We start from the raw sequence: 16,060 nt of genomic DNA on the forward strand, positions 1-16,060 counted from the left end.
TGGTATGAAAATTACTGTTTGCAATTTGGTTGGTATTTTCACAGGTGACTACTAATTATGAATGCTCTACTTAAGATGAATATTTATCTGCAGTATAACTTTTCCACTTCTGTTTTCTCTAATTATCTAAATACACTATCAGTATAAAATTTTACAGTCCTATGATGTTGTCTTTTCTAAGAGTGTGAATATTATTCAAGGTCCTTGTAAACAGCTATTCTTAATACAATGTTAACAATTTTTACAGATTTTTTTTTATTTCATGTATTGAACAGTATTTTGTCTTCAATTAGTTTTTGGTTATTGAGAAAACAAGATTAACAAAGGAGAATAAAAGATGTTTAAATTAGTATTTAACTTTCAAGCTATATTATTCATAATGCATTCTATCAAGCATAAGTGTGAATAAAGTTTTAAGCAATGAAGGCAACTGGGAAGTTCTATCTCCAAGATACAAAACAAGTAAGTCAAAGTCTACTTCTAAAACTGTCATAAAAGTTTAGAAATGTTACGCTGTATTATGGCAAATCTACTAAATTCCTAGGAAAAGAATGGGTGTAAAAGAGTTATTAGCATGCTATGTACAGTAACATCTTATCTTCTTTCTGTTGTGCTGCTTTTAATAATCTCACATTCCTGCTTCTTATTAAATCATACTTTTTTCTTTTTTTTTTTTTCTCCTAGAGACTGCACTGGCAGTGCTTTCCATCCTATACATTTAGGTAAAAGGTAAGAAGAAACTCTACTTCTAAACATTGAGTAGCTTTTAATTCTAATTTTTTTAAAATTTAAACTTCTCTTGTTTTTCTTATTCCACATATGAATTTGGATGGGAAAATGTGAGGAAAAGCTTTCAGGTCTATTTGTTGTAAGCAACTGTTTCTTGCTGAATTCTCAAGCTTATTACTACTATTAGGTGTGAATAAGGAATGGGGGGATGGTTATAAGTAAAAACTGATTACGAAATGAATGTGTTGATGTATTAAATATACATAAGGCTTTTCTAACTATTTCAGGATGGGTTTTTAAATACATTCATTCTGTATTCACAATATTGTAAGCATCTAGATGGCAATTTAAGTTTTTTAAAAACCCAGCTTTTACTAATTAAAAGTGGTGTTGGTGGTGGTGTTATTATCATTATTGCAGGACATAGTGAAAAAAAGGGCAACATTTAGAAAAGAGTAGTTTAAACACAATATGTGGGGCAATTACAGGGCTGTTGTAGACATTACTCTCAAAACTGTAGCTACTTCTTTCAGCTTCCAAATGTAGAAAGAAGTCTAATTTTACATGCCTTTCTGTCATCTTAGCACAAGTTCTGACATCATTATAGTGCAAGGATTTCATATCACCAGGGCTTCATACCACCTCAAAGTTTCTGGCAATGCAGCTCCTCTATGCACTGCCTGTCCCTGATCCTTGCAGCAGTCATTTGACTCCTCGTCTTCCAGATCCCACCAATCCACTCTTTTATACCATTTGTTCTTATTGGTTACAGGTGTGGCCTGTTAAGATCAGGCCTGCTTCTAATCTTTAGTAATTGGTCCAGCTGCAACTCATTGGGGGATAAGATTAACTTCTGTACCACCTTCATTTACCCATATTGTATCCCCCTACACCCTTCTTTGTTTTCTAATCTACTTGCAACCTTTAACGTGTACCAAGCTACTGCAGGAAGATTTGTTGGCAATCAGAAACCTTGGAAGAAGGATGTATGAAGTCACACTTAACAAAGACTCAGAGCTGAAAAAGCCAACATTATTCATGCATTGGTTTTTAGACATTTCCTGACCAGAACCACCTTTCTCACTCCAGGAGTGGAGAGCTGTGGTCCCTTTGCTGTTCTTGCTCAGGTAAACTCCAGCAGCAGCAGCACCTTTGGCTTTAAGCCAAGATACAACGTCTATAGAAAAACCAGTGCAATAGTCTAGTATGTCCTTAAATCGGTGCCAAGTGCTACTTCACATGGGTATGGGATCTATGAAGGAAGCTGAAGAGTCCTTTAGAGCTCCACAAACCTGCCCTCTCCACACCAGCTTGTGTGTCACCATCAATCACAGTCCCACAGTTTTACAGAACCACACATAACATCCAGGGCTCCAGGATTCCTGCAGGAAGATTTTTTTCTCCACCAGAAATGCCAGTATCAGTCTGTTACAGTTTAGAAAACAAAAAGTAAGCAATAAGTTAAATGAAACAATTTTTGCAGTTAAGGATGTATTTGAATGAGTACGTTTATGGGAGTTCATTGTACCAAAACAAGCAGCCAACAACTGCTGCTTGTTCAGCCACCAGTTTAAGTAGAGTTGATCTTGTTCTGGGTGAAAATCTCAACTAGTTAGATTTGTTGCCAAAGAACCTAAGCAATGTCATGTCAGTGCTATTCATGAAAGGTGTCCTGTTCTCACAAAGTAGCCCAGCTACTGTGTCTGATTGTTACATCTCAAATTCAGACCTCGGATGCTTAATGAAAATTTGGGAGGTAAGAAGGAAGACTAGATATATCAAGATCAGTACTTCTGCATTAGTATTATGTTTTAGGTATCTCTACTTGAGATAAATTTTGGGTGTTACCAGTATTTGTTACCAATAAATATAGCAGAAAATAAGATGAAGCCTTATCTAAGGCACCTGATCCAAATTTTGTGTCTAATTGCCTGGAAAATACATTGTAAACACCCAAGTATTAACTTTAGCCTCTGGAATAGGCCTACTTTCTTCAGCTAAAATCAGGAAAATCTTTAAGGAGTAAGTTTTTTAGCTTACACAACATTTGAAGAAGCAACTCTCAGTCATAATTGAGTATTTCCTTCACAACAACACGAAAATATATCCAAGTTTATGAGATAAAAGAATTATGGTTTTTTTCTGAGAGAAAAAGAACACATGGACTGTGTTCACACCTTGACAGAAACCTACTCCAGGTGCTGAATGAAAAATAAGAGAATGTGTCTCAAAAATAAATGGGTGCAACAAGCCAGAATTATTCCCGAATTCAGTATTGCTAAATTAAGAATGCTCACTTGTGTTTCTAGCTTTAAGACTACTTCTGTTTTATATCAAAGATCTTTTACTGTCCTTTTTTGTACTACTCTGCCTCTTGCTGAATATTTAAATAAATATTCTTTTCTGCTGCTACAAGTCCATAAGAAAAAAGCACGTGATGTTATTGATGTTCATGAGGTGACTTATCCGTACCACTTGAAGGTTTTCATCTACGTTCCACTGATCAAATGCTGAATACTTAAATGCTGCTTCAGCATGATCTCCTGGGATGCCTGAAGTCTTATTTATTTCATTGATTTCTCATTTATTTTGAGGCTGCTGCCTCAAAACAATGTTTTTTGTGAAGTTTTACCTCTTACTGTGCTTTGTTGACAAAACCTCTGATGTGTGGAAGTGGGAGCTGTGCAGTCTGTCCCATAGCTAATGTCAGCTTATTTACAACTCGAGTGTTTTGGGAGTCATTCCGACGTGCCCCAAGAAAAGCCACCAGGCAGGTTTGGCATGTTTTCATCCCAAGTCAACTTTAGGAAACGTTTCAAGTCTCTTTCTTCTGCTGCTAATGAACTTCGAAGTGCTCCAACAAGTTTCCCTCATCCAGGTACTCATTGGTCTCACTAATTATCCACAGACTTCATGCCTTTCACAGGCGTGTCGTTCTTGGTTTTATTTCGCAAACTGGAACTCCACCGGCAGCGTCTGTCGGAGGGGCGCGACCCCATCCCCGCCCGAGGGCAGCCAGAGCTCCTCACGGCGCGGGCCCGGCCCCGGCCCCGGCCGCAGCCGCAGCGCCCCCTCGCTGCGGCGCAGGCGCGGGCGGGCCAGCGCGGCTGCCGGCGGAGCATGCGCGGGGAGGCCGCAGGGCGGGATGGTGGCGGCGCCCGCGGCCCCAGGGAACAGGTCGGTGACGGGGCCGGGCGGTGCGAGCGCCTCCGGCCGCCCGGCGCCGCGCAGCGCAGCCCGGGGTGGGCCGGCCGGGGTGGCCGCAGCAGCCTCTCCATGAGCGCCTCGGTGTCTCCCGGCAGCGCCCCGGGGGCGGTGCGGGCCGGGCCCGGCCGCTGCTCCGGCCGGGCGGGAGGAGAAAGAGGAGAAGAAGGTGGTGGCGGTGTCGCTGATGCCCTGCGCCTTGTGTTTTCCCAGCAGGTGTTGTCCTTCTTGATTCCCATGTCCTATTACCAGGAAGATTTCTTCAGAGAATACCTCAAGATGATGGCGAATATGGTCATCCTGAACTTGCTCATTTGTATTTCGCTGGCGTTCTGGATCGTGTCCATGACTGCAAGTACGTACTACGGTGAGTCCAAAGGCCGGGGAGAGGCTGTCATGGCACGGCCACGGGCAAACCCTGCCCTCCGGCCCCTCTAGACAGGAGACAAAAATGGGAAGAAGTGTGTGCACAGCCCCTTCCTTCGTCAGTCGAGCTGATAACCTCACTCTTACAGTAGGTGATAGTGCTTTAGAAGATGCTGACAGCCGCTTACTTGCAGCTCTGCCCAGGGATCATGTACCATTTAAAATATCGATGTCCTTTGTGATGTTTTTCTCCAAAAGAAAGCAAATAAAAATTAAGAAGTGAAAGGTAAAGCTGAGCTGACAGAGGTCTTTCTGTATCAGGGGAAGTACATGACAGCATGGGAGGAGTGTGCCAGCTGTCAAAACTGTTTTAGGAATCAGCAACATCTGCAACGTGCAGAACAGGTCATGCAGGAAGACTTCCTTAGTCGAGGAACAGAGAAATGGGAAATGGTATAAGAAGATAGGGGTGTATGGATGGAGTGGCTGGCTGAGGTGTGTACTGTCAGCTCCGCGTTCTGCTGGGGCAGCTCAGGCTGGCTGTGATTTAGTCATGTGCAGTCGCAGGGACACAAGTCCTCTCTGTAATCTCTCTTTTGGGCTCTAGGACCACTCTTACGGCAGCGTGCAAAAGCAGCTGATACTGCCTGCAGTATCAGTTTATGCCTAGAAGAACTCAATTGCTTTTCCAAGACAGGTGAAGACTTATAATTCAGACCCCAGCCGGTTTGATGCTGGAAGTCTGAATGTCCAGTGTCATTGCAGTATTGCTGACAGTGCATAGGGATAGAGTATGAACACCTTCAACTGCCTAGTAACACCCTGGGTCTGGAAGAAACTGCAATAAATACCCCACCAGTATAAGCTGACTTTTGTAGAGGCAGTTGCATGTCTCTGCTCAGTGTTTTTCAGTGGTTTAGGATGGGTAACTTCTGGTACAGCATTAAATCTGTGTTGTCTGCATACTTCTGCTTTGGCTTGTAGTGAGATGTCAGATGTGTAGAAGGTATGCAGAAGCAGGCTTCACAACCAGCTTTTATTTTTGTCATTTGTAGCTACCCAAGTGGGATTTAAACATGCAACTTCATTTATGTGTGTCTGCTCTCTAAAGGTATAGCTTTTCTGACAATTAGAATATTCTAGTCCCTGTTCTTTTATGTGAGTGGGAATTTACAGTATAGTGTGGAGAGACCTCGTACCAGCTAAATCAGGACAGGGCCTGATAGAAAGGAGAAGACTGTGGACAAACCCTTTTTCTAGGGAATGGTTATGGAACAAGAATGACATAAAACTTCTGTTGTTCATTTGCCTGAGACTGTGGAAAGACCTTGGCTTTTCAAGGAGGTGAATGAAACATAGAGTAGTTAATGGGTTTTAAATGGCTCAGCCATTAAAAGTAGTGAAATTCACAGTCTGTAATATAAATATAAAAACACTGCAAACATACTTTTATTAATGTAGAGTTTATAATAATTCTTAAGCACCAAACAGTGGGCCAGATGTTAGTGAAGCTAGAATGTAAATAATCAAACATTCATTGTTTTATTATAGATCCTATCTTGGTCTTATTTAATAGTAATTTAATACAAATACTTTTCTGTCCTACAAGCAAATCCTAAAGCTTTAGTTCAAAAATTACCTTGAAGAGATGAAAATTCTATTTGTTAGCCAAAGAAAAGGAACCCCTTTGTGTTCTAGTACTGGTTACAGTCAAGTTTGCCCCAAGAGCTGCCTTGGTTTGTGATAAGCAATACCAGGCTACAGCACTGGAGGGCTCTTCATCCACAGCTGGTGCTTTACTTCTGAATTTCTGACTCAGCCCTGGGCTGCAAGATCCCCCTTGCCCACCTACTATGGCTTTGGGGCTTTTCAGTACACAGAAAAATTTTTTTTGTATTGTAAATCTTTACATGCCAATGAGTGTTTTACTGTGTCGTGCTTTGAATCAGGGAGCCAGTGTTTGTGCAGAGGTTGGGGTCCTGATGACACAAAAGTTCTTGTTGAAAACCATCATGTTTATCTTTCCAGCAAGACAAGCCTCTGTGCCTCTGTGAAATCTTTCTTTTACAAGATTGGGACTTACTTGAATGCAAGATTTGTGATGTCTTGTATTTGTATAGGAGATGTAATAAATAACTGCTCGAGATTTAATTTTTTTTAAATTTCAAAACCTACATTAAATATTGGCTTTAGCTTTAAGAAGTTTGTGTGTTTTTCAAACTGAAATTGTCACTTCAAATCTTGCTGAGAAAGTAATCAGATCAAAGTATATTTCAAAGAACCTTACATCAAGAGCCTTACATCATCTTTCAGAAGAACTGACAGGGCTGATGTTTCATAAAGTGGTCACACTACTTTCACCTAGCAGACTGTCTTGCTTGGCTTTTTTTGCTAGTGGAATTTTGTCACAGTAAATTCAGATGTTAGTTTTTGAAGTTCATAAATCCCTTTTAGAATAGAAAATATCACCATATTTATTCTTGTCACATTTTGCTATTTTTTGGTAATTAATTTCAGTTCATGAAATATATTTTGATAGCTAAATGGAAAAATTTAGTAGATAATTGCAGATATATTGTCCTTCTGTCCATATGAATATCTTTCTTCTGAAGGATAAAAAGTTTTAATCTCTATTTAGGTCAAAATTTAAGTATATATCAGGAAATAATGACTTTTCAGACATGAAGAATAAAGGCTTTATGAGGATCATGTGTAACCCTGTTATTTGATTTATCAGGTACTTTACGACCCATTTCTCCATGGCGCTGGCTTTTTTCAGTCTTGGTTCCACTAATGATTGCTACACAGGGGTTTAAGAAGAAGAGTCTTGATCACAGTGGTGCATTGGGAGGTATGTTTTTTCTGAGACTTAAGCTAAATGTTGATAAACTAAAGGTCCTTTTTATTGTTTGCAGTTTAAGACTTTACCTAGTTCTGTTCTAATAAAATATAAATGTAACCATACATACCCCAGATTCATACTGGGGGTTTTCTCTCATGCTTGTTTAAACAGTCAAGTTAACCCTGTGCTGCTGTTCATAATTGATTTGATTAATGCTATTTTAGTTATAGAAACCTGGAAGAGTCTTTTAAACTTCAGTACAGTATGCAGTTAAATCACGTGGTTTGGTTTAACATATAGAAGGATTCACAGAGAAACAAGGAAATGGCAGAGGTAGTGGTAAAGAAAGACCCTAAACTGATCGTGTCAGCAGCCTTCCTGCTTGGAGGGAAATCAGTTCTCCTTTCTGTATGGTTCCCCTTTCTGTAATAAAAGCAGTTCTAGGCATTTTTTTGCCTGGCAAAAATAAGAAAATTAAATCTGTCCTTCACTAAGAGTAAATGACTGTTTCTGAAAAGTTTTTCTAGACCACATGATGAAAAGCCCAGCGTAGTGTACAATAGTGTTTATTGAAATCTGATGCAACGTTTCAGGGTGAGGTGATTCACCCTTGTCTTGTGACATTGTCTGAATTGATGTTCAGTGGAGTAAAACAGGACCTCAAATCATTCCTTCCCTTGTCACCCATTTTGCAAATCTTCTGTCTGTGAGAGTTAAGGGAGGCAATTTCTACACCAACAAAAATCTTTCTGACTTTTATGTTCCGACCTCTTAACAGCTCGGCTACCAATTTATACTAGCATTTGCTCTTAAATGCAACCATTTTTCTTTCAATCCTTTAGATTTGTAATCTCATGGTGAGGAGTGAAATTAGGCCTCCCCTGTGAAGGGGGACATAAAAATTAATTGCATCAAGGAGATCAAATACTTTAAAAAATTACAGAGATAAAGAGGTGGAATAAAAATCAGAAACTAAAAAGGAAAATAATAGAGAAGTACCATCTGCTAAGATATGGAGGAGGGTTTTACAGGTTATCTTGAAGACCTTGGATGTGGGATTTAATACCTAAACTGATGATAAAGTTGCTGATAGAGGCACAGCCATAGGTATATATCTGCTCCTTATAAAAAGAATAATCTTCAGGCGGAGTACTTGAATTTCAATTATATATTCTTTGGATTCTGGGGTGTTTATTGCTTCTCTTTTATTTTTGCACATTATAACTGATTTGTGGCAAAAGGTCTTAAAAATCACATGCTTCAGCAGTTAGAATAAAATTAGCAAGTTTCAATAGAATCTCTTATTGCATGATTGTCGTAGGTTTATCGGGAAGATACTCTTCATATTCAGAAAATTCTATTTGCTAATTCTAATTCTACTTCATTGCTTTGCAAAACAACCATTGTTACATGAGGGAACTTTATGTACTTCTTTTTTCTTCATAGGACTGGTGGTTGGATTTATCCTTACAGTCGCAAATTACAGTTTCTTCTCTTCTTTGTTAGTATTTTTTGTTACTTCTTCAAAACTTACTAAGTGGAAAAAAGATATAAAGAAGCAAATAGATTCAGAATACAAAGAAGGTAAGCCAAAATACTTTAATTCTTTTAGATCCCTTGTAGAGAATAAATACTGCATGTTTCTTGTTCCCTTCAAAGGTTCAGATAAGATGTAACATCTAGAATAGGTAACACTGTTGAGATGCCCCTCAACGCTATCCCTGTGAATATTAGCAAGCCACTTTGTTTCTGTTCTGTTAAATAAATTGCCATAAAGTTTCTATTTTGAATGTTTGTCTTTTTAAATTTAACTTTATATATGTGTTATTTTGGTTTTGCCTCATGCTGTTGCCTGAAATTACTAAAATTCAGTTTCTGTACTTCAGGTGGCCAGAGGAATTGGGTTCAGGTATTCTGTAATGGTGGCGTTCCCACTGAGCTGGCTCTCTTATATATGATAGAAAATGGACCGGGTGAAATTCCTATTGACTTTTCAAAGGAATACACAGCATCATGGATGTGCTTATCCCTTTTGGGAGCTTTGGCATGCTCTGCTGGTGACACATGGGCTTCAGAGATTGGTAGTGTTATGAGTAAAAGCAAACCAAGATTGATAACAACCTGGGAACAGGTTCCAGTAGGTAAGGTGTTACCTCTTCTACATGTTCTTAATATTTGGTAATCTGTTTTGAATTATGCATCCAACTTGAAAAGTTCAAGAAAGACATAGAAAAATAAATACCAGAAATGTAGGATTTGAAAAGATTACCAGGAATGCATTTTCTGAAATGAAATATAGTCAACTGTGTTTCTTCTGCATCTTGTTGATGAGATGCACGAGCATAGCAACTACGGAGCTAAAATCATTCTGAATGCTGTCGCTTCTAATCTCTGACAATAGTAAAAGAGTTTATACTGCTAATATGAGGAATACAAGTTATCAACAGATATTTTTCAGTCATTATTTTAATAATATATATTCAAGAGGGACAGTACAGAAAATTCTCTTCATAACCAAATCACTCAATTCCTTTAATATCCTACCAAGGGTGAATAAAGTGAACTTTCTGTCTGTCAAGCATTGTCTCCATGGTGGATGTCATTGCTGTTTTAAAGTAATATACCTTTTTTGAGTCTTGCTGACAAATTGATCTTGTTGGATAGGAGTTAAATGTATGGGATTTTTTATTTCTTTGTATGCATTCTTCAGATTTTTATTCAATGAGCTATCAAACATCTCTATTTATGGATTTGTTCTTTATTTTTAAATGTGCTGGTAAAACATGTCGTAGTATACTACTTTTGAAAGAGGGCATTGCATCTCAAGGTTTGTTTTTCTTGAGCAAATGTTTTATTACCCCACCATCTCCTAGAGCAGACAAATACCAGTGACATTGAGAGGTGTGTGCTGTCTAGTTTTATTTAATTTAATGCTAGTGAATATTTCTAGAGAAGTAGCCCTAGAGACAGGGAAGGAGTGGTAACAGGCGGTAATGGTACAGGTTAAAAAGCTGCAGTAGATGTAAGGGGAGAAGCTCACTATGGACACTTTGTATTTCATGTAAAACATTTAAATTATCACAAGTCTTTTAAAATCAGTTTTTAAATGAGTTACATTTTATTTGGTTTAGGTACTAATGGAGCAGTTACTTTAGTGGGCCTGATCTCAAGTTTGCTTGGAGGCATGACAGTAGGTATTGCCTACTTTATAACTCAACTCATTTTTGTGAGTGATCTAGAAATATCTGCTCCACAATGGCCCATTATAGTGTTTGGTGCAGCAGCTGGCCTACTGGGATCAATTGTTGATTCGTATTTGGGAGCTACGATGCAATACAGTGGTAAGAGTCTTCTTTTTTTCTTTTTTTTTTTTTTTCCTCTCCCAGTGTAACCTAAAATTTGGCTTGAACTTCAAGAAGGGCTGAGGATATGAATTTTAAATGGAAAGATTACAAAAATAGCAGCATAAAGGACAAAGGGAGCAAATGGGCATAGTAATGAAAAGGAGCGAGGGTGGTTGGCCCTTTTCCACATTTTGATTTGATTATTGTAGCTTAGTGTCATGTTAATGACTGAAAAAGACACAGATACCCAGCAACTTACCTTATAAGAACAAATATTCTATATGTCTGATTATAGTAACATTTCATTTTCTATATGTCTAATTATAGTAACATTTTATAAGAAAGACTTTAATATTTAGTTTAATATTATCCATTTACTTGGGTTAAGTTGTCACTGTAGAAGCTCCATTCCTGATTTTGAAGTCTTAGCAATAGGCTCAAATGTAAGAATTAAACAAGAAAAAGTGAACAATAGTTTGCCTTCTTTTTTTTTCACTGCTTCCTGTAGAAGCTCTTTAATACTATTTCCTATAAGTTAAGCTTATCACAAACTAGCTGTGACTTTAAATAAAAAGACAATATGAATTTTTAAAAAAAAAGTTGACTGGCTGGTTCTAAATTATTTCAGTGTTTACTCATTGCCTGTGAGTAAACACTACAGACAACCTTTAGGCTAAGCTGTAAACTTATCCTGTTTCAAAATTGTTTAGAAACCGTATGTGACACTGTTGTCCTTACCAACTTGTTTACAGAGAGAACTTAAGTTTCCAGGTTTCATTGTTGGTATACTTATTAATTGGAAGTCAGGGTGTGAATGTGCAGATCAACTGCCTCAGAGACACAAGTCCTTTAGGTCTGCCTTTATAGTGAGATCTACCAGCTGTTGTTGATGCTCTGGATTTGGCTATACAACATTTTTTATGCTCTATTCTTTGTGATTCCATTAAAGTTCAAAATACAATGGAGTGTTTAACTATTTGATGAATTTTTAGATATTTCTGTCCTGAGCAAGAAACACTTAAGCGCTCAGACAATGTTTCAAGCTCCTAATGAGGCAGATGCATTAAGAGAATGGAGCAAACCTAGCTAATGCGTGCCTGCATTTATCAGCATCTATTTCTTCTTCATTTCATGTATTTTTTCCATGCTCAGCAACTTACCTTTTTAGCTGCAGCAGGGACAGCATGCAAGTTAGGCAGTTTCTTTTACAAACTCAAAAGCATTGCTGGAGTGTGTATACTATGATGTGCACATACATGCTGTGGTATATATGTGATGTGATACAGGCAAAACTGTGCTGCTCATTTGTGTCTCTCCTTCAGCCCACATTTTTGTTCCCCTTTCAGTCTGGACTCAGAAGGAATACTCTAGTTTCTGCAGCATCTTGAAAAAAAATAAATATGGCAGTGAGAATAAAGAATTGTCTCTTTTTTTAAGATAGTATGCTACTAATCCTTTCTGTCAATGTTTTTTCTTTTGGTGATATTCCTAGATGTGGTGTATCTAATAGCCTGTGATACCCACTGTTTCTGAAACAAAATCCACCCATGACTGCATAGTTATTAATTAAAACTTTGAATAGCTGTGCAGAATAAGATTCAGATTTGCTCATGATGTCAGTCTGTACCTATTCCGTAAATAATAAAGCTAACAAAAGGACTGTTACTTTACCTACTTGTTCATGATTGGAATATACACTTTATGTACAATTGAGGCACATATTTAGAAAAAAATAATTCCAGTTTTTCCTCAAAGAAAGTACTACTCTCTAAAACATAGCAAGTGTTGAGAGTTAAGCTGTCAGACTTTGAAGTTTGATTTTTCTGTAGCTCTTTCACATTATTTAAGGCCAGGTTTAAATGTATGTTTCAAAACAGTATTACCAGTTATATACCTGCCAGGGAGGTTCGTACTGAGGGGGTTTTTAAGTTTTGTCTGAGGTGCAGAATTTTTTTTTTTTTTAATTAAAATAGCAGCTTTCTTTTAAGTTTCCAGGTTGTGAATGTTGAAAGTAAAATCTAAGAAGAAAAAAAATTTAATATAAAATATAGTGATTTCATTTGGAATGTTCCAACCTTAAATGTGTGCATATGCACGTACCCAGTTACACTTCACTACAGTGTGAGTAAAGATCAAGCATTCTAGATTGGTGTGCTTTTATCAGCATACAGAATGGTGCAGCTGGACAAAATACAGGATAATGGTGTCTGTACAGTAATAGCTAATGAAGTAATATTAAAGTATTGATAATACAGAGGCAGAGCAAGAAATTACCTAAGTACTACAGGAAAAACTCTAGCTGCTGGTAGTATAAAATTGGTGCGTAAATAGAATTTATAAATTCAGCCTTTGTTAGGAGCTTGTTTTCTGTCAGATTAAGTAATAATGTTATTTCCATAATTTTTCTTTTAAAACAAATACATCTTCTTGCCAGAAAACGTGTTGCTAATAAGTTGTTTTTGTTCAAAACAGCATCCCTTGCTTTAGAGTGACTTGGAACAGGTTTTTCCTCTTCTGATTTAGCTTATTTCATTCCTTTCTTTGCTGTGAAACTACATAGAGAGAGGATTTGACAGAAGTGTAACTTCTCAAAAGAAATAACTTCTATAACTTCTAATGTAAAGTATTGCATTTATACCCCATTCTTTGAAGGTACCAAATTAAATTAACCGTAATTTAGCTTAGTCTGGTGATGTCTTCTTACAGAGATTGAACACTGTTATAGTAAAATAAATTTAGGAAGGTGTATATACTTCATTGCTAAGTTTCTCTTCATCTTGGTTGGCTTTGTAAAATGAAGTTTTCATCTTTTTCCAGGTTTTGACCAGACAATTGGCATGGTTGTCAACCACCAAACAAAAGACTCCAAGCACATATCTGGAAAACCTATATTAGACAACAACGCTGTAAATCTTTTTTCTTCTGTAATTATTGCTCTGGTGCTTCCAGGCATGTCATGGTTTTTCTGGCCAAGGGGTTGAAATGGTGTAAGGTTTTCTGCATGCAAATCATTTATGTTCAGTCTTGCTCAGAGACTCCAAAGAGTTCCAGCTAAACTGTCTTTAAGAGATGGATCTGAAACATTCAACAAGCTGAAGGACTTTCCATCTCAAATTGTTAAGGCAACCTCAGATGGCAATCAGCATCTCTCAGGAAGGTGCTTTGTCAATAATGCTCTTGCTGCTCCTCAGGTGGATGTAGGTCATTGCCAAGTGAGGTGAAGCACTTGATTCATTTATCCTCCATTTATGGAGCTGAAGTATTGGTGTCTATTCTCTCCAGTTCCCAGCGTCTGGAAAGGCAGGAAGCTGGAAATAGAAGTCTAATCCACACCAATCAGTGTGATGGAGCCTTGTGGCTGTTATCCAAGTTAGACCACAAAATACACTACAGCTTTATATAGGCAATGGTAACATGGGTGAAGTGGGTGAATTCTGGTATTTCTCATTATCTAGAATTTGTAAGATCTTTTGGAAGTATTTGGGCAGGGCAGGAATTCAGCCTTATTACCTATTCTCTATCCTGATACTATCTCCACTTCCCTGAGAATAGGTTTGATAAAAATGTTCCATACATAACATTGGAAACAAAAATCTAAATTTAAAGTAGAAACTTTAGGCTGTTCTAGTAAGAATAATAAATTTTTCTGTGCTTTTTTGACATCTGTATTTCAAAAGTAATGATATTTATGAAGATTTGTCAATACTGTGGTACTTATCAAATACTTTAAAATTAAAGATGACAGTTGTGGATTCACAATCCTCTCTTTAGAAAAATGATGTTTTCTTTCTATAATTGTAGAATTGTTCCATATGTTTGGCATTCTAACCACACCATGCTCCTTGGTTATTTCTCAGCAGTGGAAATGTTTCCCATTTTGTTTGAGGCTTCAATTTAGAGAAGATGGCCTCAGCCAAGGAAGCTACAGACTTTATCCTTGTTGCAAATGGGGGAAGTCACACATATAAACCATTTAAAAAGAGAAATCTAATTTTTGATGCTTTGTCTTCCGTCTTTTATTTATAAAAGTTGCGGAAGTAATGTGGCCAGTACAGATTGTATTTAAACTTTAGAGACACCCTCATAATAACTTCTCAGCATTGACATTCAGATGTGTGGGCCCATACTTTTAACTTAGGAAAAGCTTTTCCTTTTTTGTTAGAGATAGAATATTTTGTATTGAACATCTGGGGTTTTTTACAAGTGTCTTGTGTATATTGCCTGTCTTAATTCAATTGACTTTTTTATTTTGTCACCTTTTATGGGAATATTAAAAAACTTTAACACCTTCCATACTGAGTTTACTCTTTAGAAATCTAGTCTATATAGATCTGGAATTCATCACTGGAACTACTATATTACCCTATTATAAGATGAGATCTCAAAGTAGTAAAAGCTTTTGGAAAAGAAAAAAATGTGTAGCTGCTCTATGTCTGTTCCTGTGGAAGGGCACAAAATTGTGGAAGTAATATATGCACTTAAACTGTAACAATAAACACTTGGGAATTTTATGCACTGTTTGGACTCATGCTGCTTCTAAATAAACACTGTATTAGTTGTCTTCTATGATTTTATTAATACTGTTGAAGTTTCTAGAATTGAGCAAGTAAAATTTTTGTAAAATACCTTTTTTTTTCAGATAAATGCCTTATTCTTATATTCTTTTGTTTCCTGAAATGTACTTTCAGCCACTGAAGTGGACATGGTCAGCTTTTTCACTATTTTTTATGAGTTCATTGGAAAAACAGCTTACTATAGTGAGAAGACATCTGATTTCATATTCATAGAAGCATGAAATGCTTTGATCTGAGATCATATGAACAAATGTGATCTGACTGAACTCCTGTAGTTAATATCTTCAAAGGCCATTACTTTGGATTTTTTTTTGTCATGTCTTCGTTATGATACTTGACTTGCTTTTGAAATTTTCACTCATAAGTTTCCAGTATACAGAAAGAACTGAGCACACTGTTAACTTCAGGTGTATTGAGTGTAGCTTAGGCAAATATTGTTACATTTAACTACTCAGTAGCTGTAAACTGACAAGCTTTGGGAGAAGGTGGTGGCAGGAGTAGGGGATACAGGGAAGAAATTGCAGAATGTGACAAGCTGCCTGTAACTTGGTGTGGGTCACTAAGAGCAGTTTCTGGGCTCACAAGGCATTTGGTGGATAGCCCATGTCCAAGTGCTACTTTGAGAGACAAAAAATGCAGGAAGTAAAAAGAAAAAGGGGGAGTTAAGAGAAAACCAGGAAGTTGATCAGTTTGAAATTGGAAAATAGGTTACTGCAGTTAGCAAATTTAATTCCATTCTTTAAACACTTGAATTATTCTTTAGCTTCAGAACCATCAGTACCCCTAGTATATACCTCTGTCACTGATTTTGCATTAATAATTGTCATCAATATTTCCACAGCACCAATGCAATACACTCAAAAACTTTTTAATTGAAGGAGTTACAATTGTGACTTACAGGTCCTCATGTTTGGCTTGATTAGTGGATGTGATAGACGTTTAAGTAAAATTTTGACATGCTTGCATGCAAGAAACCTTTTGCCAGGTTTTCACCCAGACTT

The 16,060-nt window shown here is 37.4% G+C and overlaps 1 protein-coding gene across 2 annotated transcripts; it reads left to right on the top strand.

The window, feature by feature from the left end:
* Nucleotides 1-3,869: 3,869 nt before the first annotated feature.
* Nucleotides 3,870-14,917, top strand: TMEM19 (transmembrane protein 19). Of its 2 annotated transcripts, XM_084206376.1 has the most exons (7): nucleotides 3,870-3,906; nucleotides 4,150-4,300; nucleotides 7,037-7,150; nucleotides 8,588-8,725; nucleotides 9,028-9,282; nucleotides 10,273-10,482; nucleotides 13,303-14,917. In XM_084206376.1, the coding sequence occupies exons 2-7, from the start codon at nucleotides 4,171-4,173 to the stop codon at nucleotides 13,464-13,466; spliced, it is 1,011 nt and encodes a 336-aa protein (XP_084062502.1). In that variant the 5' UTR covers nucleotides 3,870-3,906; nucleotides 4,150-4,170; the 3' UTR covers nucleotides 13,467-14,917. The 2 variants fall into 2 exon arrangements, with proteins under 2 accessions (XP_084062502.1, XP_084062501.1); XM_084206375.1 differs by lacking the exon at nucleotides 3,870-3,906 and having other exon boundaries at nucleotides 3,985-4,300.
* Nucleotides 14,918-16,060: the final 1,143 nt, after the last annotated feature.

Source organism: Fringilla coelebs (genome assembly GCF_963513975.1).
Source record: "Fringilla coelebs genome assembly, chromosome: 5".
In the NCBI taxonomy this organism is placed as follows: Eukaryota; Metazoa; Chordata; class Aves; order Passeriformes; family Fringillidae; genus Fringilla; species Fringilla coelebs.